General features: G+C 45.0%; 6 protein-coding genes across 6 annotated transcripts; 4 read left to right on the top strand and 2 right to left on the bottom strand.

Annotated features, from left to right (window-relative positions):
* Positions 1–4,488: 4,488 nt before the first annotated feature.
* BJ212DRAFT_1485796 (uncharacterized protein) lies at positions 4,489–5,465 on the top strand (the record flags this gene model as incomplete). The annotated part of the gene is made up of 2 exons (XM_041341031.1): positions 4,489–4,969; positions 5,044–5,465. The coding sequence occupies 2 exons, from the start codon at positions 4,489–4,491 to the stop codon at positions 5,463–5,465; spliced, it is 903 nt and encodes a 300-aa protein (XP_041187874.1).
* A 1,696-nt stretch (positions 5,466–7,161) lies between these two features.
* Positions 7,162–10,053, top strand: BJ212DRAFT_1449388 (uncharacterized protein; the record flags this gene model as incomplete). The annotated part of the gene is made up of 11 exons (XM_041338687.1): positions 7,162–7,429; positions 7,479–7,705; positions 7,756–7,964; positions 8,014–8,365; positions 8,516–8,713; positions 8,763–8,928; positions 9,026–9,132; positions 9,172–9,307; positions 9,392–9,397; positions 9,449–9,850; positions 9,899–10,053. The coding sequence occupies 11 exons, from the start codon at positions 7,162–7,164 to the stop codon at positions 10,051–10,053; spliced, it is 2,226 nt and encodes a 741-aa protein (XP_041187873.1).
* A 1,707-nt stretch (positions 10,054–11,760) lies between these two features.
* Positions 11,761–12,813, bottom strand: BJ212DRAFT_1303595 (uncharacterized protein; the record flags this gene model as incomplete). Its single annotated transcript, XM_041333446.1, has 3 exons — positions 11,761–11,814; positions 11,993–12,397; positions 12,547–12,813. 3 exons carry the CDS (start codon positions 12,811–12,813, stop codon positions 11,761–11,763), a joined length of 726 nt encoding a protein of 241 aa, XP_041187872.1.
* Positions 12,814–16,763: 3,950 nt separating this feature from the next.
* BJ212DRAFT_1303594 (uncharacterized protein) lies at positions 16,764–19,043 on the bottom strand (the record flags this gene model as incomplete). The annotated part of the gene is made up of 6 exons (XM_041333445.1): positions 16,764–16,849; positions 17,024–18,016; positions 18,067–18,102; positions 18,139–18,305; positions 18,351–18,736; positions 18,789–19,043. 6 exons carry the CDS (start codon positions 19,041–19,043, stop codon positions 16,764–16,766), a joined length of 1,923 nt encoding a protein of 640 aa, XP_041187871.1.
* Positions 19,044–19,315: 272 nt separating this feature from the next.
* On the top strand, positions 19,316–20,150 carry BJ212DRAFT_1303593 (uncharacterized protein; the record flags this gene model as incomplete). The annotated part of the gene is made up of 5 exons (XM_041333444.1): positions 19,316–19,403; positions 19,453–19,534; positions 19,586–19,611; positions 19,670–19,973; positions 20,021–20,150. The coding sequence occupies 5 exons, from the start codon at positions 19,316–19,318 to the stop codon at positions 20,148–20,150; spliced, it is 630 nt and encodes a 209-aa protein (XP_041187870.1).
* A 2,897-nt stretch (positions 20,151–23,047) lies between these two features.
* BJ212DRAFT_1449387 (uncharacterized protein) lies at positions 23,048–26,409 on the top strand (the record flags this gene model as incomplete). The annotated part of the gene is made up of 16 exons (XM_041338686.1): positions 23,048–23,278; positions 23,325–23,696; positions 23,744–23,783; positions 23,808–23,937; positions 23,990–24,034; positions 24,074–24,155; positions 24,205–24,353; positions 24,402–24,799; positions 24,855–24,995; positions 25,084–25,222; positions 25,277–25,415; positions 25,437–25,596; positions 25,663–25,713; positions 25,738–25,941; positions 25,988–26,116; positions 26,351–26,409. 16 exons carry the CDS (start codon positions 23,048–23,050, stop codon positions 26,407–26,409), a joined length of 2,469 nt encoding a protein of 822 aa, XP_041187869.1.
* Positions 26,410–26,760: the final 351 nt, after the last annotated feature.

The following is a 26,760-nucleotide window of genomic DNA, read 5'->3' as shown; positions in this document are numbered from 1 at the left end:
CGTTCTAAAATGAGGCGACGCCCGGCGGGGCGAACGTAGGCACGGTCCTTATAATAAAGGATATCGTCGGTGATTTTCCAATCGGAGAGGGCGGATTTCATAGGGGGAAGGGACAGTCCATCCAGGGCATCAGAGGCTGCGGTAAAGATAGGGTCGGGGTCGGAGGGGTCGGGGTTCACCAAAGTGGTCATGAGTTCAACGTCAAGGAGTCGGACGAACATAGAATCAGGGAGAAGGGTTTCGTTGGTATTATCGTCGGCGGAGTCTGACCCGTGGTCGGGGCGACGGGAAAGGGCATCAGGAGCGACGAGTTTAGTTCCTGCAACATGGTGCAGCTCAATGTCATAACATGACAGAATTAGCTGCCATCGTGCCTGGCGACGGGTTAATTTCTGGGCTGTCCTGAAGTACAGGAGATTCTTATGGTCGGTGAATACGATGACGGGATGGGGATTTCCTTCCAAATAATGACGCCATTCGGTCAGCGCGCGAATAACCGCGAGGAGTTCGCGGTCAAAGATCTGGTAATTTCGTTCTGCGGGGTTCAATGTCTGGGACAAATATCCACAAGGGTGATAGACACCGTTATCGTCCGTTTGGAGTAATACCGCACCAGTGGCAACTAGGGATGCATCGGTGGCAACTGCGAACTGTCTGGCGGGATCAGGGTTGCGGAGGACTGGTTGCTTCAAAAAGCATTCTTTCAGCTCAGAGAACGCGGATGTGCATCGTTCGGTCCAAAGGAATTTAACGTCCTTTTTGGTAAGATCAATTAACGGTCTGGCGATGTCGGAGTAGTGGGAAATGAAGTTCCGGTAGAAGTTGCAGAATCCTAGGAACGACCGAACTTCTTTGACCGAAGTAGGGGCAGGCCAGTCCCGAATACCGTTCGTTTTAGCATCATCCATTGCTACGCATCCAGGGCGAATGATCATTCCGAGGTACTCCACTTCTTCTGCATCGAACGTGCATTTTTCCGGTTTGAGGAAAAGTTTCTCTTGTCGGATTCGTTCAAGGATATGCCGAGTACGTTCATGATGGGAGGGGAGGTCGTTGGAGAATATGAGGATGTCGTCCATGTATATAACAAGCCATCCTTCATTGATTTCCTGCTGGAACGTTCTATTCATATACGCCTGGAAGGTGGCCGGGGAATTGCAAAGACCGAAGAACATAACGTTGGGCTCAAAAAGCCCGTATTCCGTGGTGAAGGCAGCCTTCCATCGGTCTTCCGGGTGGATGCGGATGTTGTTGTATCCGGACCGGACGTCCATCTTCGTAAAGTATTTGGCACCGTGTAACCGAGCGACCAGGGAGAGTGGCAGTGGGAGTGGGTAGGCGTTCTTAACGGTCCATTCGTTGATATACCGATAGTCTTGACAAGGACGGAGGTCTCCACTCTTCTTTCCTACGAAAAAGAAACCGCTGGCTTGTGGTGATTTCGATTCGGAGATAAACCCTTTCTGGACGTTTTCATCAATGAAAGCCTTAACCGCCACTCGTTCCTTTTCAGATAGTGGGTACACCTTAGACGTTTTAGGAATGAAACCTGGCTTCGTTTCTATTTGGTGGTCTATACCAGGTCGTTCTGGTGGTAGTTGGTTCAAACCGTCTTTTGCGAAGATGTCGGCAAAGTCATGAAGGTAAGAGGGGACAAGTTCTTTGAATGACTTCTTTTTCTGCTCGAGTCCGGCAGCTAACGCAAATTGCTGGGCTTTGTTGCTGGTCTTGACGTATTCGGTGGGTCGGGGTAGAGGTGGCGTCTTGGGTTGCTGTTGTTCCGCAATACTAGTCCCGTCTTTTGTCAACGGGGTATCTAGTGAGACGTTGGTGATTACCCGGAGCTCGGAGGCGTCAGCGGGGTACTCGACTAAGAACTCATCATCTTCTAGATGGTAGGTGGAGACTTCTCGCACTGGTGGTGCGTAGCTAGTCGTCCATACGTCGTCCTTGGTGTCAAAGGAGTCGTCTTCGTCATCAGGTATGGGATCCAGATCGGGCAACGCCGACGGGGTTGCGTCTTCATCAACTATTTCTTCAATTGTGGCGCGTGGTATTTCTTCAGCTGTCTTCCTGGTTGACGCTTTAGGCAGCACTACAACTGGGATTGGTTCCTCTTCTTTTACTTTTTTACTGAAGAGGGGAGGCAACCTATTCCTTTGTCGCTCTTTGTCGACTTCCTCTTCGATTTGGTCGCTTTTCTCAGTTCTAGAAAGCTCCAACGTTTCCGCCTTCCATCGGATTACTGGGTCCATGGCGCGTAACCAGGGGATTCCCAATAGGATCTGATCACGTCGGCTAAGCCGCGTGATATTAAACTTCCCGATCATGGATCGGTTGTCTATTTTGACAATGAGGACACAATATCTGGTGATGGCGCCCCCCTTCGCATAACTTCCATCCGCAGTAGTGACTCGGAATGGCTTCGAGAGTTTATGGGTTCGAATCCCATGGGTTTTGACGAACTCTTCAGAAATAAAGGTTCCGGCGGCGCCGGAGTCCACAACGGCTGTTGTTTCGACGGTTTTTAGACGGGTTTTGGAGATGAGGGAAATGGGAACGCGAAGTTCCTTTCTTATTCCTATACTCTGTACAAGTCTAATGGGTACATCGGAAGATACGGACGTCGATCCCGTCTTCCACATCAAAAATCCTCGGCGAGGCGACGGATCATTGTATCTTCTTCTTCACTGTCGCTCATCTCTTCTCTGCGAACAGGAATCTTCTTCTTCGGGCATGCTTTAGTCATGTGCCCCTTCTGGTGGCACGTGAAGCATAGTCCTTTCTTCATATGGTCGCTTCTTTCGGCTTCGGTAAGACGGTCTACCTCCATAGCATTTGGGTCGTGTCGGTCAATGGAGGGTCTAGGCACATAGCGTTGCCCAGAGGGTTTGGTGGTGATTCGATGGTTGGATCTGAACGCGACACCCCTCTGGTAGTTGCTATCTAGTCTCACGACTGCAGCGATATATTTGTCGAAGTCCGTCGGGATAGTTTCCATCTGATAGACGGAGTTAACGATCCCTTTTTTCAATCCGTCATTGAGGAACGTGATGAGGACGGCGTCTTGCTTGACACCGGCTTGTGCAGCGAGTGTCTTGAAGCTGGCGATGTAGGATGTGATGTCGCCCGTCTGCTTCAACGTTCTAAGTTTGTTCATGGCGGTACCGACGGCATCGGCGGGTACGAATGCTTCTTTGAATTTAGTTTCAAAGTTCGCGAAAGTCCCGTAGGACTTGGCGGCGGAGTTGTCGACTTCGGTGTAGAAAGTGAGTGCCCAACCCATAGCACTTTCTTCTGTCATATACGCGAGGGCGGTGATGACCTTCTTTTCATCGGTATTGTAGATTGTAGCATTAAGCGCAAAGTACGCTTTTACTGCATACAACCATCGTAGTGCCTGCTGAGGGCTCCCATCATAAGTAGACGGGGCTCCGGCTTTCAATTCTGGGGTGTTGGCAACGGTGGACATTCTGAGCGTCTGGTCGAGTAATGTCTTCTGTTCAGGGGAACGTTATTCGTTCTCTCGCTGAGTTCTGGGTTCTTTCGTAACCTCTCTGATGAGAGGGTCTGGTAACCTCTTTGATGAGAGGGTCGGTGGTGGACTTTAATCTTTTGTTACGGTAGACCGTAGGTCGACTAGGATGGGCGCGACAGTAGACACTCGATAAGAGTGACGTCTAAAGCCGGATCGTAACCTCACAAATGTAAGGCGCCTTAAGACAAGTTAGAGAGAGTGTCTCCGACTTGAATATCGATATCAGACACTTAAGATTGGGGGTCTTAAGCGAAAGATGTTCTGGGTAAAACCTAGTAGATTAAAGTAAAGTTTAACTAAGTACAAGACCCGGTTTATATAGGTAAGACCACTTTAGGGCCGGTACGTACACGTCATCGAGACGAGTCAGAGATAAGAGAATGACGTCATCGAGACGAGTCAGAGATAAGGGAATGACGTCAGCTAACGATGGCACGAGGCGGTCGCGCTGTGATACATGTGTAAGTGAAAAAGGGAATAGTCTAATGATGGCACGGTCCGAGTGCGGTCATGACGTAATACAATGAAAGATAGAAGAGAAAATGATAGGGGGCAACCGTTACTGTAACACACGTGCCAATGGGCATTTCGGTGTTGTTGACTGCTTTCAATGGCCTCAAGCCTATGACAACATCTTTTGCAATTCTGTCTGCATTCCCTGTAAGGAGCTCTACCCATTCCCACACCCACTTCACTGGGCATGGTTCACCCCTGACCAAAAGGACTTCAAGGCCATTCCAGGCAACTCATTTCCTGTAGGCACATTAGCTTCTGACAAGGTTGAAGGATTGGAGTCACTCCTGAAAATGGCAGACAAGCGTGTCCAGGACTGGAGGGCCAATTGACAAGGCAAGAATGACATCATCATCAATCGCATTGCATCTCTTCGACATGGTATCTCACAGCTCAAGAAACATCCCTTAACCTTTTGTGATCTCCTCATCTTCGTCATGGATGCCCAACACCTATTCCTTGAAATTTACTCCTTCATGGATTGGGTTCTCATCACCCAACCTTGCATCTCCTCCAGCATGGGAGCCAACACTGTTAATTCAGCCTGGATGGGCGCTTTCACACACGACAGTGACATGTGCAACAAGCTCCACATGGCTGGTGTCCCCATCTGGTATGTCCATACAATGGCATACATACCTGCTAATATGAAGGTGATGAAACCCGTATTAATCATGCATCCAGATGACATTGTCATCTCGATGTACGCAGAGGGCAATAAAATCTGCCCCTACAACATCATCTATCATGGTCAAGGTGGCCACCAGCGTCAGCTTCATGTTCACCACCTATATGGTGGCACAACTTTCAAAAATCCCGATGGGCCGGTTGCTTCAGCAAGCAGTTTCTCTATGCCCAGTTCTTCTACACCTGTGTCATGCTCTAAGCCATCCGCTGCTGGAAAGGCCCCTCAAAAAAGTCAGAAAAAGCATAGGTGACAACCTTGTAGGTGAACCTATTCTAATTGGTTATGTTACTTACTACTGTATCAGATGTGAGAGAGGCTCAGCCCACCCAACCATCCCAGTCAGGCGAATCCAGGGACAAGTGGAAAGACCCTGAAAGCCCATATCTTCCACTGTCTATCTTATATTGGGATGATGCCCTCAAAACTTGCACAAAGGATCCATCTTGTGTGTATATGCCCTATGTGATTGATCAGGGATACAGATTCCCTGAACCTGCTCTTCTCCTCGGTCCAAAGCTACTGGAGCACCTGCAAGGTTATATTGCCACCTGGCTTGCTTGTCGTCTGTTATGGATTGGCCGAGTCAATCATGACCCACCACGCAATTACCCTTTGCCACAGCTCTGGCATGACTTCCTTGGCAGTGGATTGACAACCCAATCACAAGGTGCTGCGCCCAAAGGCAAAGATCCCGAAAAGAAGGGTCTTATGGCAGTGGAGAAGTGAAAGGCGGTGATGAGGGACTTGTTTGGTGATGATGTGTTGGAGACTCATGGAGATTTGTTTGCACCAGAAGGATCGGTGGAGTTTTGTGGCAAACAAGTGTCAGTTGCCAGTCTTGCTAACCCTCCACACCGTCTCACCCAAAGGATTACATGGGAATTATATGAGCTCAGTTTCCATTACAAACTGAGGGATCTTGATCGCCACTTAGTCCATAAATGCTGGGCAGATGATCTGACCAGTCGCAAGCAACTCCTTCATTCCATATTTCCAGGTGAGGCTGGTTTGGTCATGTGGTCAGAGCCATTTCTGGGGGATAACTATGGCATGTGGAATAACACCTTAATTGGTGTTCTGCCTTACCTGGAAAAATTCCAGGAACTCCTCTGTGCTTGGAACAACGTCCCACCACTTCTGGTTGTGCCTCTGACCCCAGAAAACTTCACTGATACCAAGTGTTGGGAAGTCATGCATGCTGCGACTGCCTTTTATGTGCAGACATTCTTTTGTCATTTTGGCAGGCCCCCCATCATTCCTCATTCCCTCCCTTCATAATCGATATCATATTTGTACTACACACTTATTCCTTTGCATTTTACGTTTCTTCTATAAATGACAATTGTACTACTTTCCATTACTTACTACACATCAAATAAGGTTATATTTTGTGTTCATAAGCAGCATACCTTGCAATGTTTGCTAGTCCCAATTTAGTGGCACGGTGAGTGATCCTTCAGCTACATCAGATCTGATATATTTTTATAGGCACATTATTCCCAAGTCATAGCCAGCGACTGATGTCATTCTGCTATTGTATTTTTGATATCCATTTTTTCTTGTACTAGATACTTACATCATCCTATCTTCCTTATCCCCACAGCCATCTATCCATCTATCATTTATGCGAATCAGGTTTGTATTTTCAGAAAATTGTGTCAATGCTGTCTCTGAACATCGTGGCAGGCTATACTATCCTTGTACTGGTACGAACATCATCCTATCTTCCTATTGTGTCAATGCCGTCTCTGAACATCATGGCAGGCTATACTATTCTTGTACTAATTCTTGTACTAATACAAACATCATCCCAACCATCGCATTCACTGTATGTGAATCTGTGTATGTTTCTTTGCTCACATTTATACTGATACCTACCTTACAATACTTATGGCAGAATGCTAGAAAGTGTCCGCTGATCAGATGTCAAGTTCCTTCAAAAACTTTATCTATTTAGTAAGTTTTTTCTTTAATGTCACATTATCCCTGATTAAGTCCTACAGTCTGCCCATCACTCAAATCCTCCGTACTAATTCCCCTCAGATTGATTCCCCTTTGTACTCTCCCAGACCGCGCACCTGTGGACAGCTCCTCCAACTGACTCTGCATCATTGGTGGCCCTCCATGTGACTTCAAGTCCACAGCATTCATTATGGCTGTTTGTCGTCCAAAACCTCGCCACTGTGAGGCATCAACCTCCCTCACACAAGAAAAATCCCTTTCAATTCCACAGCTGGTCACAATCATCTGTGAGCCTTGGATGAACATGGCATGGTGATGTCCTTGTCAAACTAGACAGCTCAACCTATATCTTCCTGCCCTGCCTCCTGTGTTGGTGCTGCCTGGACACCAACGCCTCACGCAGCAAAATTTTCGCTGTCCACCATCTGTGTCCAGAACATCAGCACTGCAAGAAAATACCATGGACAAAGGTCTCTTCAGTGACTCCCTACATTTCTCCAACGGTCCTATCACTCATCATCTCACCAGCTCACAAAAAAGGGCCAACCAGTGGTGCAGATGGTCGCAAGATGTCATTCCTTCCTGTCTTATACCATACCTATCCTACATTCAGCTAACTTCAGCACTATGTTATACCAACATGCCAGGACAACCTCAGCAAGATCTTGGAGTTTGCAGAGCTGGATGTAAGACTTGGAGCATTACAGTTGCATGCGTGCACTTCAACTGTATGTTATTTGTCACTCTTCTACCAAATCTATCTCATGTACACTCCAGTATTGAAAGAAATCGACATCATTGCATGCCCTTGTTTCCCTGCCCCCCTCCAGCTCCTCTGTTGTGGTCTGTTTCCATGTGCTCCTGTTGCTCCCTCACTCGCAGTGGACTTGCACATTTTAGAGTTCATCCGTCTGCTCTTTGTATGCCAGTCTCCCAACCAAACTGCATGGTGCAATGCGGTGGAAACTTTTCTAGATGGAATGGGATACAAGCTGTTGTGCGAGGTTAGCTTTTCAAATTCTCATGCATGCAGTAATGCTTAGTCTTGGATCAGAATAACTTGTGTCATTGTTTTGGCAATGCTTTTCACTGGTACCGAGTACTGACCATCATGGCTCACAATCACATTTCCACTCTCATCACCGACATTCAAAAGGGCCAGGCACATCTCCCACCAATCGATAAACCCAGTGAATACCTTCATTCTCATTGTCTGCTTTGTTTTGGAGGAAATACTTACCATGGATCAGATTCTCATTCTATGTAAGTCTGTCTCAGCTCATACTGTACTGTGATTAATTGGTGACACCAGCCCAGACATTATTGTTTGCATAGATGCTTGTTTTACCCAAAAACATTCAACTAATCCTTGCAGTGCTGACACTATTGACCCTCCTAATCCAACTCCAACATTCTTTCTATCGGGCGACAATGTCAAAGCGATGGAGGATTTCATACAGAGTTGTCGTGGAGAGAGATGTCGAGTACGGGTCTCTAGAGCGGAAGGTAACAAGGATCACTATGAAGAAGGGATGCATGTGCCAGTGTCTGTGTTGAACAGATGCAGAGAATCCTTTGTAGCTGCAGATGAAAAGCGTGAAAAGGCAAGCACTTGTTTTTTTACTGACACAGGCCTGATGGCCCTGCTATGTAGACATGACCATGTCCTCTGGCTTGCCAACCTCACATCAGCGGGAGAAAAGCAACACTATGCGCTCGCTCTCTTGGACTGCTTGTTCAAGCATTTGCCCCCTCAAATGACTATAGGACTTCTCTATGACATCGCATGTCAACTTGAACAAAGTTGCTGAAAGTGGAAATTCCTGGACAACAACACTCTATCATGCATATCCTTTGCCATTGTGGTATTCCATGCATATGGCCACCAATGGCCCTGTCAAATTGTCTATCACCCAAGGAAGTGCGAGGGTTTTGGGCTGTCTGATGGTGAGGGTTGTGAACAACTGTGGAGTTCACTTAAGCAACTCATCCCATTGTTACAGGTTTCTGGAGTAAGTTTACATTCACATAATATATATCACATTTCTAACTCTACTGTAGTTCTATCAACATCTTTTCGTCCTCGATGTTCAGGTTCGCCACCTGGACACAAAATCCATCCAAGGCTATGGGCATTGGCTTCACTGGCAATGGATCCATTGCCAGATGAAGAAGAACATGGCTCTGGACAGTTTACTCGACTTAGACATCAACAAAGATATGCTTCGTGCTGAGTGGAAGGTGCAAATTGCTCACCAGACATGACCCACCCCACATAAGATTTTAAGTAGTGCTCTCACTGCCTTACTAATTATATTGTGTAGGGCAATCCAAAAACAAAGTGGTGGAGGTCATTATAACTATCCTTGCACTGGAGAAGACCCTGGATGCTTATGAGACTTCTGTCCATGAGCTAGAAATGCAGCTTTATGTAGGCAGCGTTTCTAATATTGCAGAGCTTAATTTGCAGCTCTCCAACACTCGGTCACAATGTGCCAAAACCACTGATACCCTTCAATGTCATAAAGCTGCTCTTGAAATGCAAGCAAAGGCCAATCTTAAGAAGATGAAGAACAATACTTATCTGACAGTCTGCTTGAATGCTCGTGCAGTGAAAATTCATATTCAGGACCATCTCCATCAATGCAAGTTTGAATTAGAGAGGCTGGAGAGATCATATTGAGCTACAGTTAATTGTATGTTAATGCTACTTGACTTCACTTTCAGCACATCTCATGTATTTTCAGTGGAACACAAGATTCGCGCAAGCACCCAGTACTCTATCAAACACCAAGAACCCAGGGTTCTCAAATTGGTCTCCACTTACAACGGCCTATGTGCTCAGTTGTGGTCTCTGATATGCCAGCAGAGAGCTCCCCCTTCTGCTGTTCCACCTCGCCCTATTATACACAAGGGCATCTTTCTACTTGACATCAATGATGAGATCTGGCAAGATATTGGCCTGGACGAAGACAGTATAAACCCACTGGCATGGTTATCGGATGAGGCCACCAGGTCTGGTATTCATTTACAGCTTGAAGTGGATCAGTGCATCGAAGAAGAAACTCGTTTGATGCGAGAGCGGACCATCATGCAGGAGTGGATGTTTGCAGAGTGGGAGGCCATACAAACTGTGTTGAGGGCTGCGGGTGAGTATAGTCTCAGTATACAGTGAATCACACTTAATTTGTTGGCAGTTGATGATCTTGTAGTGTCATTCCACATGTGGGCCCGCACAGACAAACTTCTTCACATTTGCGTCATCTGGAAGAAGAAAGTTCAAGAGATCCCTTGCACATGGCCAGTTGAGAGTTGGGGTCCTCAAAATGAAGATTTACTTCGAGCTGCTTGAGACCAGGTGCAGCTGTCTTTTTTCCAGTGTGAGGATGATGACAATGAGAGTTTTGGAGAGCAGGAAGAGAGTGACAAGGATGGCGATCTGGCTTATTATGAGGTTGGAGATGATGAACTAATGGATGCAATTGAAGAGGTTGCATTAGCTGATGAGTACAGGTACCAGGATGAGGACTTTGTTGATGACATTGAGGATACTTTTATGCCTTCATCACCTACAAAATCTTCACTTAAAAAAAGGCACTGCATGTAACCCTGACACTCTTACATAGTATTATTATTTAACATGTATGTCACACATAATTGTATTGTATGTTCCCAATTTTGTTTGAAAATTTATAAATGCTTTCTTGACAAGTAATGATGACTTCAAATGGATGATGATTGTGTGAATGTATATGTTGTAGTGAGTCTACTTCTATGAACATGGCTTATTTGCCACAGTCATTCCCACATATGTGTGTAGTCTTCCCTACAATCCTTTCTTATTTACTGTGGTCCTTCCCACATGTGTCTACAGTGCTTTTGTATTCACCATGGTCCTTCCCATATGTCTCTTTGGCCATTTCCCATCCCCGTGGTCCTTCCCATATGTCTCTTTGGCCATTTCCCATCTCCCATGGTCCTTCCCACATGTGTCTACAGTCCTTTTTTATTCACCATGGTCCTTCTCATATGTCCCTATGGCCATTTCCCATCCCCCATGGTCCTTCCCACATATGTCTACAGTCCTTTTTTATTCACCACAGTCCTTCCCATATGTCACTATGGCCATTTCCCATCCACTGTGGTCTGTCCCACATGTTTATATGGTCCTTTTGTATTCAATGTGGTCCTTCCCATATGTCTATATGGTCCTTTCCCACTCACTATGGTCCTTCCCTACAATCCTTTCTTATTTACCTTGGGTCTTCCCATATCTCTACGTGGTCTTTCCCATCCTCTGTGGTCCTTCCTCCAGTCACTTTTTAATGGTTTCAACTTATAGTCTATGTCCTTGTGTTTGATGCTCAATACCTCACAAGCATGTTGGCTCTCCCCAGTGACTCTCTAAATGGTTTCAATGTATATTCTATGTCCTTGTGTTTGACGCTCAATACCTCACAAGCATGTTGGCTTTCCCCAGCGACTCTCTAAATGGTTTCAATGTATATTCTATGTCTTCATGTTTAATACCTCACAAGCATATTGGCTTGATCTCACTATCTCACTCCCACAGCTCTACATTTTTCTTTCTTGGAGTTGGATGTGAGGTATGGAAGACACTTTATGTAGCTTTATTTTCTGCTACCTCAGATCTGCTCATTATTTTGCCTCTTTCCCTTCCCCAAATATAAGTCTCATTTCAAAGTTCAACTGTCATGCCAGATGCCTTAAGATGGTTCTATTGTTCCTACCTCATACAAATCACTTGGTGATACATATTCATATCCCATATTATCTTGCTCACCCCTAGTCTTCCCTGATGATTTGCCTATCAGATCTGCTCAGAAACCCTGCACACTCATCCTCCTTTTCACATCACTGGGGATCATTAAAGATGAAATATATTGATAGGCCACAGAGAGGTCAGGTCCTGTTGCCATAATATAGAAACCAGGTCTGCAGGACCCTTTATTTCCACCAAGAGGTGCTGCCTGAGGTGGGTGAGAGGACCAAAAAAAAACCACAATTTTCAAAAAATTTTGCCCAAAACTTTTGGTCATCATAGGACCCCTGACACCCCTGCACCATGGGAAATTCCCAATGTATGTGTGGTCTAAAGTTGGCTGGCGGTCTTTCCCATGCAAAAATTATTTTGACCCCTGGACCATGCTCAATACATTTCATTTTGGACCCTATATACTTGGGGAAAGACCATACAAACATGGCCAGACCACCTGAAAAGTACCCCCTAGGTGAAAACCTCTATAGGTATAATACAACCTAAGAGGTACCTGAAATGGGGTGACCAAAGTGGCCTCCGAGTCTGTTTCAGCAGGTTTTTCCAATTCTCCGAACAACACCCCATAAATGTCCATAACCCCATCTTCGTCCAACTCTACTTTTCCACACTCGATGCGGGGCCAATCTTCGGCATAGTTCTCATTGGAGCCTTCATAGTGACCCCAGCACAAGGTCTGCCACCCATTGCGTGTGTGCACATTTGGAGGACTGCCCTTGCTGAGCCCTTTTTTGATAGCAAGTGCATTGCCTGCCGTCGCAGATGGACGGTGTTGGATCTTGTGCCCGAGAGAGCAGAACCACTCGATCTCCGACCAACGTGAACAGCAGTAGTATTGAAAATTCACATCAATGTACATTGGTGCAGTGGGTGAGTAGATCCTGATTATGTAGCATGGCTGTCAATCACCATGGATGTCAGCAATGGAATATGGTGTTAACAAGCTGCATGCACTTCCTCGTTGAGTACCATTTTGTGGCTTAAAATGGTGATGCATTTCTGGAGGATGCCATCCTCCAAGTCCATTTCCTTCTCAATTCAAGAAACACAGGCTTTGATGTGGTCAAAAAGCCAGGCATCATTGGAGTGCTTGTTGTAGTCATACTCCCCAGGGTCTTCCTCAGAGCCCTTGTGTGATGCTGTGTGGTACTTGTCATTAGTTTGAGGGCGATTGATGGAATAATTGGTCCACATGCTCTGTGTAGTGCGAGTTGGACGAAGTAAGGGACCAAAGTGATGTTCTGCCAGTTCAAGTCCTTGTAGATCGATTTCAGCTGCTGAAGGAGTAGCACTATCGGCACTATTTTCAGGCATGATGGAGAGTGAGATATGCGCAGAGTCTGGTAGGTGAACAATTCGGATTGATGGAGAAGAAGGGTACACCGAGACATGAAACACACATTTAAGTGTTCGCTTCTCTGCTAACATAGAATGGCAGTGTATATGTTATCTCCCTCCGGGATGCAATGGATGAATTAGTTCCAGAAATGACCATTCTCAGTGTCCATATTTGTTGTTCAGTAGAATGTGGCATGGGGTTTTCCTTTTCAGTGTGCTTTTGATGATGCTGTATTGCACCCATAGAGATCTACACACTCGCAGATCTTCGATGCAACTCTTCTTGTAACAGGATCATGTCCAGGAAAGCTTCCTCCATTTTGACATATTTATAGTTGATCGAAAAGGGGAGGGATATGATCTACAGCTGCATATGCGAGTTCACTGAGGACACAAGAGACGCTGTTTCTGCGACATTGCATGGTAAATGAGGGTACCATGACCCAGCTGCGAGACTAATCACTAAATGGCAATAGTGAAAAGTAAATCAAACATGTCCGAGAGCAAGCTGGCATAGCAAGTCCATCAAAGAGTTGCCATACATCTGACCTGAAACGTTTCAAATGTCACATGGTATATGTCATTTATTGTGCCCTGTGATCTACCCAGGCTGTACCTGCAGCTCAGGTCAGCAGCTGGACCTCCTCTTTTGAAATTGGGAGTGACCATCATCCTTGTCTCGTCCTTCAAGTCTTGATTATCAATGCAACGCTCCTTATGCTGCAATAGGCTTTATGAGCAATCTGTCAGTATTGTGTGAGTGACTGGGTGATGAAATTGATTGGACATCTGTGATGAATATCCACATGAGTATTGATATGTCCTCCTACTTCTCCGTTGTAGTAGATATTGCATGAATGAACTTGACTGATTCATGCTTTTGCCTGGGTTAGTTATGTGAGCAATAAAGCGATCAGATTCACGTTTGTAATCGCTCTGCATACCCAAAGGCGATGGCATCTACAACAGCATGCACAAGTGCCTGATCATTCAATTCCATCATCCTGCTATACTTGCTCCCCCTGCCTATTCACCAACATTTGTTGGCCACATTGACATGATCAAGTCTCTTCCTCTTCAACAAAGGCACATACTTTGCACCATGCTTGTACATCCCTGCACCGAATGGAACACCAAGGACAGGTTCTTGGACCAAGTTTGATGAGGGAGTGTTGATGGATGAAATGGAGTTGATAATAGAGGTCTGAGCCGGTGCCGCTCCCTGTACCATCATCACCTATGACATCCAAGTCTGTGTGCACAGTCCCAGAGCAAGAGAGAGAAAGGCATCTGCCATCTGATACTTGGGTTTGCAATCCACCAGTGGCAACCGAGTCTCAGGTAATGAATTTGATTCTGCAGGAAAGACATCCACGAGAGCTGATATAATGGACAGTCATTTTAGTCCTGTTCCAATGAGGAAAACAATGGCCATGACATGTCGAACTTGATGGTATAGAAAGCTGATCCTACGAGATCAAACATGTATATTCGTTCTGGTATCTGTATCGTACATAATGAACAGTTCGAAATACATCAGAGGGAGTGATAGAGCATATCAATGAGAGTCCGTTGAGATGTAAAGACATGCGAGTTGTGAAGGATGTCAAGATCTAATGATGATCGTCTGTATATTCAGGAGAGAGACAACCGAGAAAGAGCCAGAAGTGAGTCTGGAGTCCAACATCTTTTATCGTTGCATGACGGCGTGATGGCAATGTTGAAGTTGTAGCTGTGGCATCACCGGCAGCAGGTGTAGTGGACGATGAGGAGTCAGGTGCCTGTGGTTGCGAAGATGACTGGGCGACATTGAGCTTGGTAGGCTGTGAGCTGCCCACAGTAGAATTCTTCCAGTGCAATGCTTTCGTTTTCTGTTTCTGTTTCTGTTTCGCTAATGCAACCTCCCTCTTTGAAGCATTTCTCTACATGATATCAGGTTGAATTGAACGTCTGAGAAACAGAAATAACATACACGTTTGCCCTTTGCATATGGGACCTCAGTAACTGTGGAGCTGCACCCTTGCAACCCAATTTCTCCACCACTTTGTCTGCGCCGTTTGAAAAGCTTTCGAGCCCAGCCAAGGGCGGAGGATGATGATGTATCCTGGGTACTGGAGGGGCTGCGATGGAATAAGCGGCCAAAAAGTGTGGTTTCTTGTGGCACTGAGGTCTGAAATTGCGGGGGTCAGGATGGTACTCAAAGTGATAGCAATGACGTACATGAGCTGGTGGGATACCATCGAAGAAACCATGGGGTACGCAATGAACAGGCGGATGTTGCTGGACCGGATGTTGTGTAGCACTAGCCTAGAATGTATATATTGAATAAAATGATATTTTTGAATGAATAGGTTACGTACATGGAGTGCCAACTTGTTGGCCTGGTAGAGCAAGTTCAGTTGTGAGAATGTAATACAATGAGATTATCAACTCACCTTTGAATCTGATAGAAGTTCATTGAGGCCGGCTTCTCTAACAATCGCAACAACATCCCATGAGTACGCATTTTTGTCATTGCAGCCAGTTGCTAGTAGCTTTCCACCCGCGGAAAACGACATGCAGTTCACTTGCTCTGCATGTCGGAGAGGTGAACTGATAGGTTGTCCATTGTCCAGGTTCCACAATCGTGCTGTCTTGTTGCCTGAAATGCTTGCAAGGATGTGGTCATTCGGTGATATTGCAAGGGCAAAGACAAAGTCAGTGTGCTCATCCAGAACCATGGTTTGCTCCACCTGTGACTCCCACGTATTGCGTCTAATTAGACATGATTATAGATAGGGCTAGCACGTCTAAAATGACAGACTTACAGTGCTTCCAAGCCTCCTTCAATATCTCTTGGATAAAGAGCAACTCATAATAACAGTAGCTATAGGTAAGTAAGTGTGGGATGTTGGTGCTAACGTTCCTGCTGTCTGTTGCCATGCGCCTGCCGTGTGAACCTTTGTGCCTGTTGTCATACACAATGAGCTTGTTAAATGGGATATATTGACAGCATGTTTTGACACTAAGCACGATAAACAAAGTACATTGTGACAGCATGATAGGTAAACTAGACTACTCCTCCACTTCACCATTGTCATGAATCTGGAGCTGCAAGAAGTCATCAGTGATGAGGAGAATGTCCTGCAAATTCCTTGAGGCTTCCTCTGCCACCTCCTCTGCCACCTCCTCTTCATCTAGATCCTCTTGAGTATCTGCGCCTACAGTAGATGATAGGTTATGTGCAGGGATATGAGTAGCAAGCATGTTATTGGGAATCCAGGGATCTGGCATGCTGGCACTCTCTCCAAGACCCGTGCAAGCACTTAGACCAGGGACTAGTGTCCCAGTGAAACCAGGGAGCTTTGATATATCATGAGAGGCTATACTGTCATATGTATTAATAAAAGACCTGGTATTGTAACAAACGATGGATGCATACTTGGTGAGGATCCTAAGTCTCCACAATGTATTGATACATGCTTCCTTGTATCAATACATGGACTTGTAGATGGGTTTGTACCTATTTTTTGCTTCCCTTGGCTTCCTTGGGACACTTCCTTGTATCAATACACCTACATTGTACCTATTTTTTGCTTCCCTTGGCTTCCTTGGGATGCTTCCTTGTATCAATACACCTACATGTACCTATATCTGGCTTCTCGGTATATTCCTAGCTTCCTTTGTGATGCTTCTTTGTATCAAAACATGGACTCATACTTATGTTCTGGCTTCCCTCGGCTTCCTGGGACATTGCCTTGTATCAATACATCAATTTGTACCTATTTCGGTATATTCCTGGCTTCCTTGGGGGCTTCCTTTTATTAATACACTTTTCATATGCATTTCTGATGTCTGCGGCCCATCCCCGCATATCTTGTTTAAGCAGTACCACCGGTTCCTCATAAGCGAAACCACAAATTTAAGTACAAGTCCCCACCACATCCTCATTGGTTGTGTGTCACTAATTTTTGAAGCGCCAACCAGTGTATTTTCATGGCCCTGACTGTCTGATTTTCAATCTTAGTGGGTACTTCAAAATCAATGTATTACTCTAGTATTATGACGAACACAGTAACATGACAGCAACAAGATAGCATGACAGTAGCAATAAAATAACACAACAACACCAAAAATCAGCAAGACAGCACCCAGAAATCAAGAGCACCAAAAACGAGCCTTGCAAACCACTAGGCAAGTGACTTACGTGCCCTATTGTGTCCTTTCTTCATGGTGTTCTCACTGCCAATGTGATTAGCTTCCTCCAAGCGTGTCGACGGAACATGGGAGCAGTTGCTGCAATGGCATGATTGATTGATGATATCATCAAATGGCTGCTGCATGGTGACATCTGTGTTTGGCGGAGAATTGCCCATTGGAGAAGGATCGTCCATCTGAGAATCTTCCATAGGAGTTGCTGATGGAGATGATGAGATGAGAGTTGCGGCTGCTGGAAGAGACACTGAAAAAGCACCCAACTCCTCAGATGCAGAGGGAGCAGCAGTGGGCAGAGACATTGAGGGTGTGTGAATTGGAAGGTCAGAAGACACTTCCGATGCAAGTGGCATGGGTACCTTACTAGGTACCTCAGTGGCCATCAGAGGTGCTGGAGATGCTGAGGATGGAATGTCAAAATGATCATATATGGAAGGGATTTTTGTGCCTTTAGTCACTGGATGTGGGTGAGGTGCGCAAGATTCCTTGAGAGCCCCATTTGACTCAATTCTGTGGAAACGTGGAGGTGATGACATGAATGGCGCATTGGTGGCAGCAGCATTCCCATCATAGGATGACATGGGGGAATCTTGACCATCCACAGGTGGTGCAGGAAGAATTGGCAAATCTGGACACCTGGGTGAAGGAGGTGGCCCTGAAAGCATTGGTAGGCTGAATGAACTTGTGTCCACCTGTGAAAAATCAATTGAATCTGGATCAAATGATAGTAGCTCATCCAATGAATAGTGGATCCCATTTTGAAGCATGCTACTTTCACCTAAGCCATGGAGAGCAGCCAGAGGAGAGGTCTGTGTAGCAACTGGTGCGGCAATACTGAGGACAGGTGTGGTGAAGCTAGGGACTGGTGTGGCGATGTTAGGGACTGGTGCAGTGATATTAGGGACCAGTGTGGCGATACTGATAGCAGGCTCTACTGCAGTGATATTGATGACATCTTGAGGTGAAGTCTTTGTAGATGTAGCGCCTATGTAAATGAGTTAGTATTTGCCAAGGAGAAGAGCTTTAAAAACTTACTACTGAATGTGCCTTTCAAAAAGGCAGTGAATGGTTCTACAATGCACACATGATGGTTGGTCAATGTCTCACGAAAATTGAACCTGGTAGCACCCTTTCCGTGGTGAAAGCTGAAGACACGAACTTCACCATTCACCTGAGGATCAGGTCCTCCAAGGTACATGCTCCCATGCCATCCAGTTGTCTCATGAATAATGTCCAGAAGCTGACCGACCACACCACTGAGGCCTTCAAGAGATCTGTGCGAGTTTCAGCATGATTCAAGATTCCAATAGAGTACTTACTGTAGTCTCATGACCTCGGATGGATTACACAGAGCCTCAAGTTCCATCCTCACTTCCTCAGCATGACGAGCGCACTCCATTTTTGCCTCATTCTCCATCTGACTCACAAAACTATCCCCACAAGCAGCCATTGACTTAGCTGCTTCCAAACAAAGTGCAGAGATATGGCGTTTTTGATCATGGTCATTGTTCTTCAATTGAGTTTTGATCTTGGCCTTGACATTGGGATTTGACTTGTACTTGGTTTGAATATAGTGTTCTACCGCTGAGGGACCATGGGTGTGATTGGTAGTAGAACTCATGATTTTGGTGATTGTTTTCATGAACTGAGTCATGCATGACCTTCCTGATGCAGAGGACACATGGTACAAAAATGAATGTATTTGCTATTTTAAATATTTGTAAGGTTAAACTGAAATGAAATTTTAAAGGAGATACATGTACAGCATGACATTGTTTAGTGTAAACGCCCAACTGCTTCATTTGCTCATTTGTCAACTCATTTTCCATAAGCGTGCGACCAGTGTGATCTTTGAAATGCTCTGCAACCTCAGGCCATTTAGTGAACCATTCTCGGTTGGTGTTAGTTATGTACGCGGCTACATCCCCTTGCAGCTGGCTCATACAGAAGCCATCCACCTTGCTTTTCAGGAAGTTGGATTGTTCATGAGTAATCCATGAGGCCCCAGGCATCTGTTAACTGGTGCCAAGGTAAATGAATGTCATAATTTCAGCTTAATGACACATACCTTGTGTTTTTTTAGGTCATCTGACTCCGTCCTCACATCCTCCCAGCTGTGTATCAATACTCCATTTAGAACAGAATTTGAATTATTTCTAATTGACCAATGAGAAGGCCTCAATACCTGGAGTTGGCCGAGATGCTTAAAAGCTAAGCTGTTTTTACTCACCTAAGTTCATTTTTCACTCCGCGTCACTGCTTGTCACTGCCTCTTTTGATTAAAATGAAAGTTTTTCCCAGCCTGGTGTCGGATGAAACTTTCACTTTCTCTGAACTTGCCAGTGCCTTGGAGCTTGTACGCACCCAGCATGGTAGGTTTGTGTGGCCTGTGCTTGTTGCTTCGCTGAATCCTTGCTTTAGCTATTACCCAGGCTCACAATCTAGTTGACAAAGGAGTTCCTGGTACTCTTCAGGACCTGATTGTCTCGGGTGGTTGCCCAGTGTGTGTTTATCACATGCACACCCGCCAATGTTACCTCTGTGGTATCTATAGCGACCCTCAGCCGTTTTTCACTCCAGGTAATTTTTTTAAAACGCAATCATCCTTAGCTCAACACACTTATTTTGATTGTTGCAGATGCGGCTAATGATGCAGTTGATTCTGGGACTGAGGACACTGAGAGTCTGTCCTCAGCAACCTCAGCAACTGACAGCACCAGTACCCCACAAGTTCCAGGAACTCCTTCGGCTGTGACTTCCATCCCTGCTATAGTTGCTGCTACCCCCACCACCCCCACTCAAGTTGTACCTACCTCATGCACAACTCCTTCAGCTGTCATCGACCACGCAACTTCTGGATCTACCTTGCACATGAGTATGTCTGCCTCCCTGTGCTGGTATGTCATTACTGTGGGACGTGAGACTGGAGTGTTTCAGGGCTGGTATGTACCTCATCATTTTGTTTTTATTGTATTCACATTTTTCCTAGGCACAATGTTCATGCTCATGTGGTTGGCATTCCAGGTGCATGCTTTGGATGCTACTCCTCTTGTACTGCCGCCGATATTGCATATGCACAGGCCTTAAATGACAGTTCTGTGTCTCAGTTGCCAGTTTGACTAGTAGAATATGTAGCCTAGCTAATGTCATCCCGCGCATATGTACTTCTTGCTTGAATGTATCATGTTTCTTGATTTTTATGCTGGAATGGCTATGCAAATTTTGATTAAAAGATCAGTATCAATGACTGCTAAGCATTCATATCATGGTTTTCAGGAAGTGCTTGCCCTTAGTTTGTTTTTTGGGTGATTCAGATTCAATAGTATATTCAACAGTATTGTACACAGTAGCAATGCAGTAGAATAATGGTGTTTTTGCATGGTAAGGTAGAGTAAAACAGGTGTCCCGAAGTTGTGGCTGTGCCCATGGTACAAGCATCAACAATCAACCATTAAACAAGTATACATTCCTTACAGGCCTTACACATAATCATGCACCTCTGTCAGCACATATGGGACACAATCACACATCAACATCCCAAGAGTGTTGCGCAAGACGTCAAAAAAGCAAACAAACACATTACTTGAGGTGAGTCCAGTATTAAATTACCTGTCAGGAAAAACTAAGGGATCATATTCGTTAGACACATTGGTGGTGAATGCATGAAGGCGCGACATAGGTGGAGGCAGGGCCAGGGAGCTGACCAGGTATGTTAATCTGCATATATGATTAATATCATGTATATCATTGATGTATATACAGTGGCTCAAAAAACTGTCCGCATGTTTTGACATTTTTCACTATCTATGATATTGTGTGAGAACTAACAAATGGCTCAAGGACATGGTTATACCACATTGTAGTATGGCTTCAGGGCTTTCATTTGAGCCCTACACTGTGGGAATCGGTGGAGATATGGTGGAGATACAAGGTTCACAAAATGGTGACTCATGCGGACAGTTTTTTGAGCACATATTAAAACTATATAAATCATCATTTATGACACCATAACAATCATGCCACCATTAAATAAATTATAAAGTGGTGTCATTATGTCATTTTAAAACCATATCTAACTATACAAACCAAAAATTTCCATATGTCATGGTTATATTCACCATGAAAGCCACCCCCCTGCTCAAAGGGATAATATCCTCTCTCTTTCCTATTCTGGCCTCTCTGCTTGTCAAATTTCCTCTAGAACTGGAGTATCCAAGTCCACTGTGGCCATCTATCACACATATGCAGAGATGACTAGCACCCTTCTTGTTTCACATATATACCTTGCCATCTGACCCAATCCTATTTATTGTGGTCTTATATGATCATATAACATGCTTCCAGTCCATGTAATCCAATTCTGATGGGCTAAGGCAAAGGTTAGTCATCTCTGCATATGTGTGATAGAGAGGAGAGCCTTTTCTTCCTTGTTACTGACTTGAGATGAGCTGTCTTGAGAATGTTTCTCACAGTGTGTGAAGAGACAGGGAATGTGATGGTGGAATTGATGTAATAGGTGACCTGGACAGCATTATCAGCCTTTCCTGTAGTGATATGTTGAATAATAGCCCTCCTATCAGTAGAGGTGAGCTTCGATGGACGCCCTTCACAGAAGTTTTCCTTGTCTGTGTGACTTTCTTTGATGAACTTGGCCACAGTGGACTTGGATACTCCAGTTCTAGAGGAAATTTGACAAGCAGAGAGGCCAGAATAGGAAAGAGAGAGGATATTATCCCTTTGAGCAGGGGGGTGGCTTTCATGGTGAATATAACCATGACATATGGAAATTTTTGGTTTGTATAGTTAGATATGGTTTTAAAATGACATAATGACACCACTTTATAATTTATTTAATGGTGGCATGATTGTTATGGTGTCATAAATGATGATTTATATAGTTTTAATATGTGCTCAAAAAACTGTCCGCATGAGTCACCATTTTGTGAACCTTGTATCTCCACCATATCTCCACCGATTCCCACAGTGTAGGGCTCAAATGAAAGCCCTGAAGCCATACTACAATGTGGTATAACCATGTCCTTGAGCCATTTGTTAGTTCTCACACAATATCATAGATAGTGAAAAATGTCAAAACATGCGGACAGTTTTTTGAGCCACTGTACAGGGCACACAAGACGCCTTTGACACCCTTGGCAAAATATTGAGCAGGATGTACACCGGTGGCAGTCGCAATCACAATGGGTGTCAAGACTGTGTGGGCGCTGTTCTTCAGGACATAGATGAGCGAGGGTGGAACTTAATCAGACCTGAGTTCTTGGAACAACTATCACAGGCTCACACTTTGCTGAAGGATGCTGAGGAGCTATTGACATTGGTTGCAAATTTTCATGGTCTGTGCACTACTTATCTCAAAGCTGAATGTTTGCATGTTCTTCATACATCATGTCTCTGGGTTGCAGCCAAGGAGGAAATCTTATGTCTTGCAGATCAAGACCCACAAGCCCTTGATGACGCTCTATTCAATGACAGGCTCATTTGGCAGGTTAGCTATTAATACATATTACATATGTGCTGTTTGATAATATCATGTGATACCTTGGACATTGTTGACTAGGTTACCTTAGCTACACATCATGGCCCCCATTCTCAAAGGACGATGTCGAAAATTGACTAAGTATGATCGTCAATTTATTGAAGAAAATACAGCACGATATGCTGCTGAGGCTAGGCATCAACATAACAATGACACTCAAGACCATTCTCTATCCGGAAGCATGTATCATGCGCATACATCTATTGATGTCACACACAGGGATAATCACTCAGTCAAGACCTCATACTTTCATGTGCCTCAAGCAATGCCAAACCCGCATGTTGTTTTACCTGTAACCCTACTGGAAGGAGTATTGGAGGCTTTCAATTTCAACATCGTGGATGAAGCTTATGTTGACTACCTTGCAGACACAAATGTTGATGCGGAGCCTATTAAAATGAAGAGGAAACATACAGCAGGAGTAAGTATCTTTCTTACTTGTTTGCACATATCTTGTTCACTATGCTCCAGGATGAACCCCAGAAGCTATGGATTCCCGAGCGCGATAAATTTCTCAAGGAGTTCATCAGACTTGAAGGGCGTGGAGAAGCCACATTGTATCAGGCATGCCAAGGCTTGCCTGGGTGCTTGAATGAACCTGTTGTGCGCTGTAGGGATTGTGAAGGATCTCAGTTGTACTGTCAAGGATGTATTGTCATACAGCACACTGTGATGCCTTTGCATCACATGGAGGTATGTTTGATTTCTATACATTGATACATTATTCACCCATGTATAGATATGGACTGGTTTGTATTTCCAGTGCATTTCGCTCCATGATCTCAGCCACTGTATCCAACTTGGTCACCCTCCAGGACTCCAGTGTTGTAACCCTTCCCTAGCCTTTGATGATGATTTCGTCGTTCTGGAGATAAACAGTATTCATAGAGTCGCACTCAATTTTTGTAACTGCGCAACAGCACAGACACACAACATTCAGCTGTTGCATGCATGCTGGTACCCAGCTACAACTACCAACCCATGGACAGCTGCAATGTTCCAACTGCTCGACCATTTTCAGATGTACACGTTTGAGTCGAAAGGCTCAGCATTCGAGTATTATCAGTTGCTCGCACGTCTGACAGACAACACTGGCACACGTCAACCAAAGGCAAGTGACTTTTTGGGTATTTGTTCTCTTTGCTAACAGATCTTTAGGGTCGCTATGAATCATTCTTGCATATGAGTCGCCAACATCGTCATATCACTTCCCTTTTATGAGCTGGCCACGGCCATGACCCTAACGGGGTTCTTGGAACAAAGGAGGGAGAGCTCGCAGTGCTTTGCCCGGCCTGTCCTCAGCCAGGGAGGAATTTACCTGCAGATTGGGATAATGTTCCACTACATATGAAGTACATTTATATTCTCATTTCTTTACTATGGTACATGCTCACATTTGGACAGGTGGCTCTATGGATTGTTTCTTGCTATTGATGCAAATTTTCGATTGTGCCACTGAAACAAGTCCTCCGAGCAAGTGGATCCAAGCCTCAGTAATGGCTGGGCATATTTCATGGAACAGTCTAGTTTCAAGGAGGTACTTGAAGCTTCTGGCACTCAGGTACAAGAGGTGAGAAGCTGATGTTGATGATGTGTAACTGACTGACTTTGTTATTTAGAAAAGTTCTTGTGCCAGTCACAATGCAGTCAACCTTGCTGACACAAAGAATGCACGTGGGATGGCAGCCACAGGAGTTGGTGCTATCGTCTGTGCATGGCACAATCTGACTCATCCATCATTGGTCAGCAACCTGCAAAAAGGAGAAAAGTAAGTGTATTTCTGTTTTAATCTAAATGCGAATCCTTATGTCGTTAGATATGTCAACATGGACTACATCTTCTTTTCGACCTTACAGCATGCGAGCACTGTTGATGTGCTCAATATCTCTTATGACATTGCATGTCAATGGAGCAAGCACCTTTGGACCCAAATGTTACATTACCCTTCAAGAATGCACTTGCAGCCTGACGACAAAGTCTTAACATTTGTAGTCCCAAAGTTCCACCTACCTGCCCATATTCTTTCTTGTCAGACTAAGTATTCCCTCAACCTTATTAAGGGCATGGCAAGGACAGATGGCAAAGCCGTGGAATGTGGCTGGTCCAATATCAACCCCATTGCTACCAGCACATGGGAAATGGGTCCAGGGTCAAGACAAGACATCCTCGATGATCATTTTGGGGATTTAAACTGGTGCAAAGTATGCAATCTTGGTATGTACTACATCTCTCATAAATATCCTCTGCATACTGACTTGTCACCTTTTAGGTCCATTTCTTTTATGGAAACTTAAGGAAGCTATTCCAGAACGCGAGCAACATATCCTCGACTTACAGGACTTTGAAGAGGCAATCCCTCCAGCAAGCCTTAGTGAATGGCGGATAATGATAGTCAAGTGGGAGACGGACTGTTCTTGACCAAACCCTTTTGAGACAAATACATCAGGTAAGTACTCTGAGTTTCCAAAGTTGGTTTATACCTGACACTTGCGTCGCAGTCACTATGCAAGCATCCGTCAGGCTTGAACTATCGCAACTTGAAGGGCAACAACTCACTGATGGTGTTGATTCCTCCCTGCATCCAGAGGTATCCCCTAGTGTGCTAATAGCTGCAGGTATTGATTTGGAATCCCTGCAGTGAGTCCTTCGTCACACTGGATGACAAATTTTGGTTAATATTTGATCTCTTAGACAGCGCCTAGCCATAGATATGGCAAACATTGGCACTCATGCCACAGATAATCAACTCTCTCTTCTGCAACAACAAATGAATGCACTCCACCGCTGTATTGAGCAATGGGTGCAGATACAAACATTGTATATGCCATGTGTCGCACACCTGTGAACTGAGTCACCTGACACGCCCAACATGCCTGAAGAGGCAGTGCACTGTATTAAATTATGGTTGCCTTCGGCTGTGGTGAATCTGGGTATAGCTTGTGATGTCAACCTTTGTCAGATCAAGTGGAAGCTGCGCTGTGCCCAGGCACATGATGGTCTGCAAGAACTTCGTCAACACCTACGACTCAAACAGCACCTCACCGGCTTCAAAAGGGACTGGATTAGAGGCCAATGAGCCCATACAAGGTCACAGGCCATTATTGATACTGTCCAACTGAAGATAGACAGTGCTGCTATGAAGTATCGGACAGCTTGGTTTGCCCTGGAGTCCCTTGCCATTAACCTTTCAAAACTCACCTGGCAGATTGAGTTTCCGAAACTTGATGATGCTGATATCTGGGGCATGACAAAAGGACAGGCAGGAGGGGAGGTGGAAATGGAAGGTCAAAGGTTAGTATTGGTTTCTTGGATCTGGAAGCAACATCATGGTGCAGGTGAAGAAGAGCTTTTGGAAGGTAATTGTGGTTTTTTTTGGTGTGGCGCTTGCTGATGATTCAACAGTCATGCACATCGAATGGTGCAAAGCTCGTGCATGTGCTAACAGATGGGCTGAAGAGGTTGTACTCTTGCAGGAGGAGATGAGGCGTGTTGTTGCCTACTTTGATTGGCATGCAATGTGGTGGGATAAGCGTGCAGTTTCCAGAGCTAATTTTGCAATGCCAGAGAATGAAGCTCTCATTGCATATGCTTCTTGGCAAGCTAATATACAATGTTCCATGTCCAATCACTGTCTCTCTTTGTGGTCCATGGTCCCTGGCCTGCTCACTCCATTGATAATATCCTGCACGATGTAATGGATTGTTTTTCACTATTTTCAACTATTTTTGCATTTTCATTTCGTTGTCACTGGCTACTTGTATTTAGGACTTGATTACCATTCAATATACTTGCTTGCCTCACTACCACTGGTGACAACAGAGTGACTACACTGAATTAGCACTTTTGGCCCACAGAACATATGTTTTCACAATCTCCGTTATTTCCATATGTGGATACTACAAAGAAATGGGCGGTTTGTGAAGCTTCACTGAGCCAGGGACTGGGCTCTGAAGCCAGGTGATTGAGAAGGACAATAGAACATCAAGATCTACTACTAGATCTACCAGAGATCTGATAGGATCTGATTAAGGACAAGTGAGAACACAGAATACAGCCATCTTAGTCAGTGCGCAGAGCTGTGGATGTGTTTCCTGCAGAGTATTGATACAAGAAGCCAGGGGCAGTAGTACTACAGGAAGAGTATTGATACAAAAGCCCAGGGGACAGTACTACAA

Source organism: Suillus subaureus (genome assembly GCF_016647635.1).
Source record: "Suillus subaureus strain MN1 chromosome Unknown BJ212scaffold_45, whole genome shotgun sequence".
Classification (NCBI taxonomy): domain Eukaryota; kingdom Fungi; phylum Basidiomycota; class Agaricomycetes; order Boletales; family Suillaceae; genus Suillus; species Suillus subaureus.
This window is presented reverse-complemented; position numbering and strand designations above follow the sequence as displayed.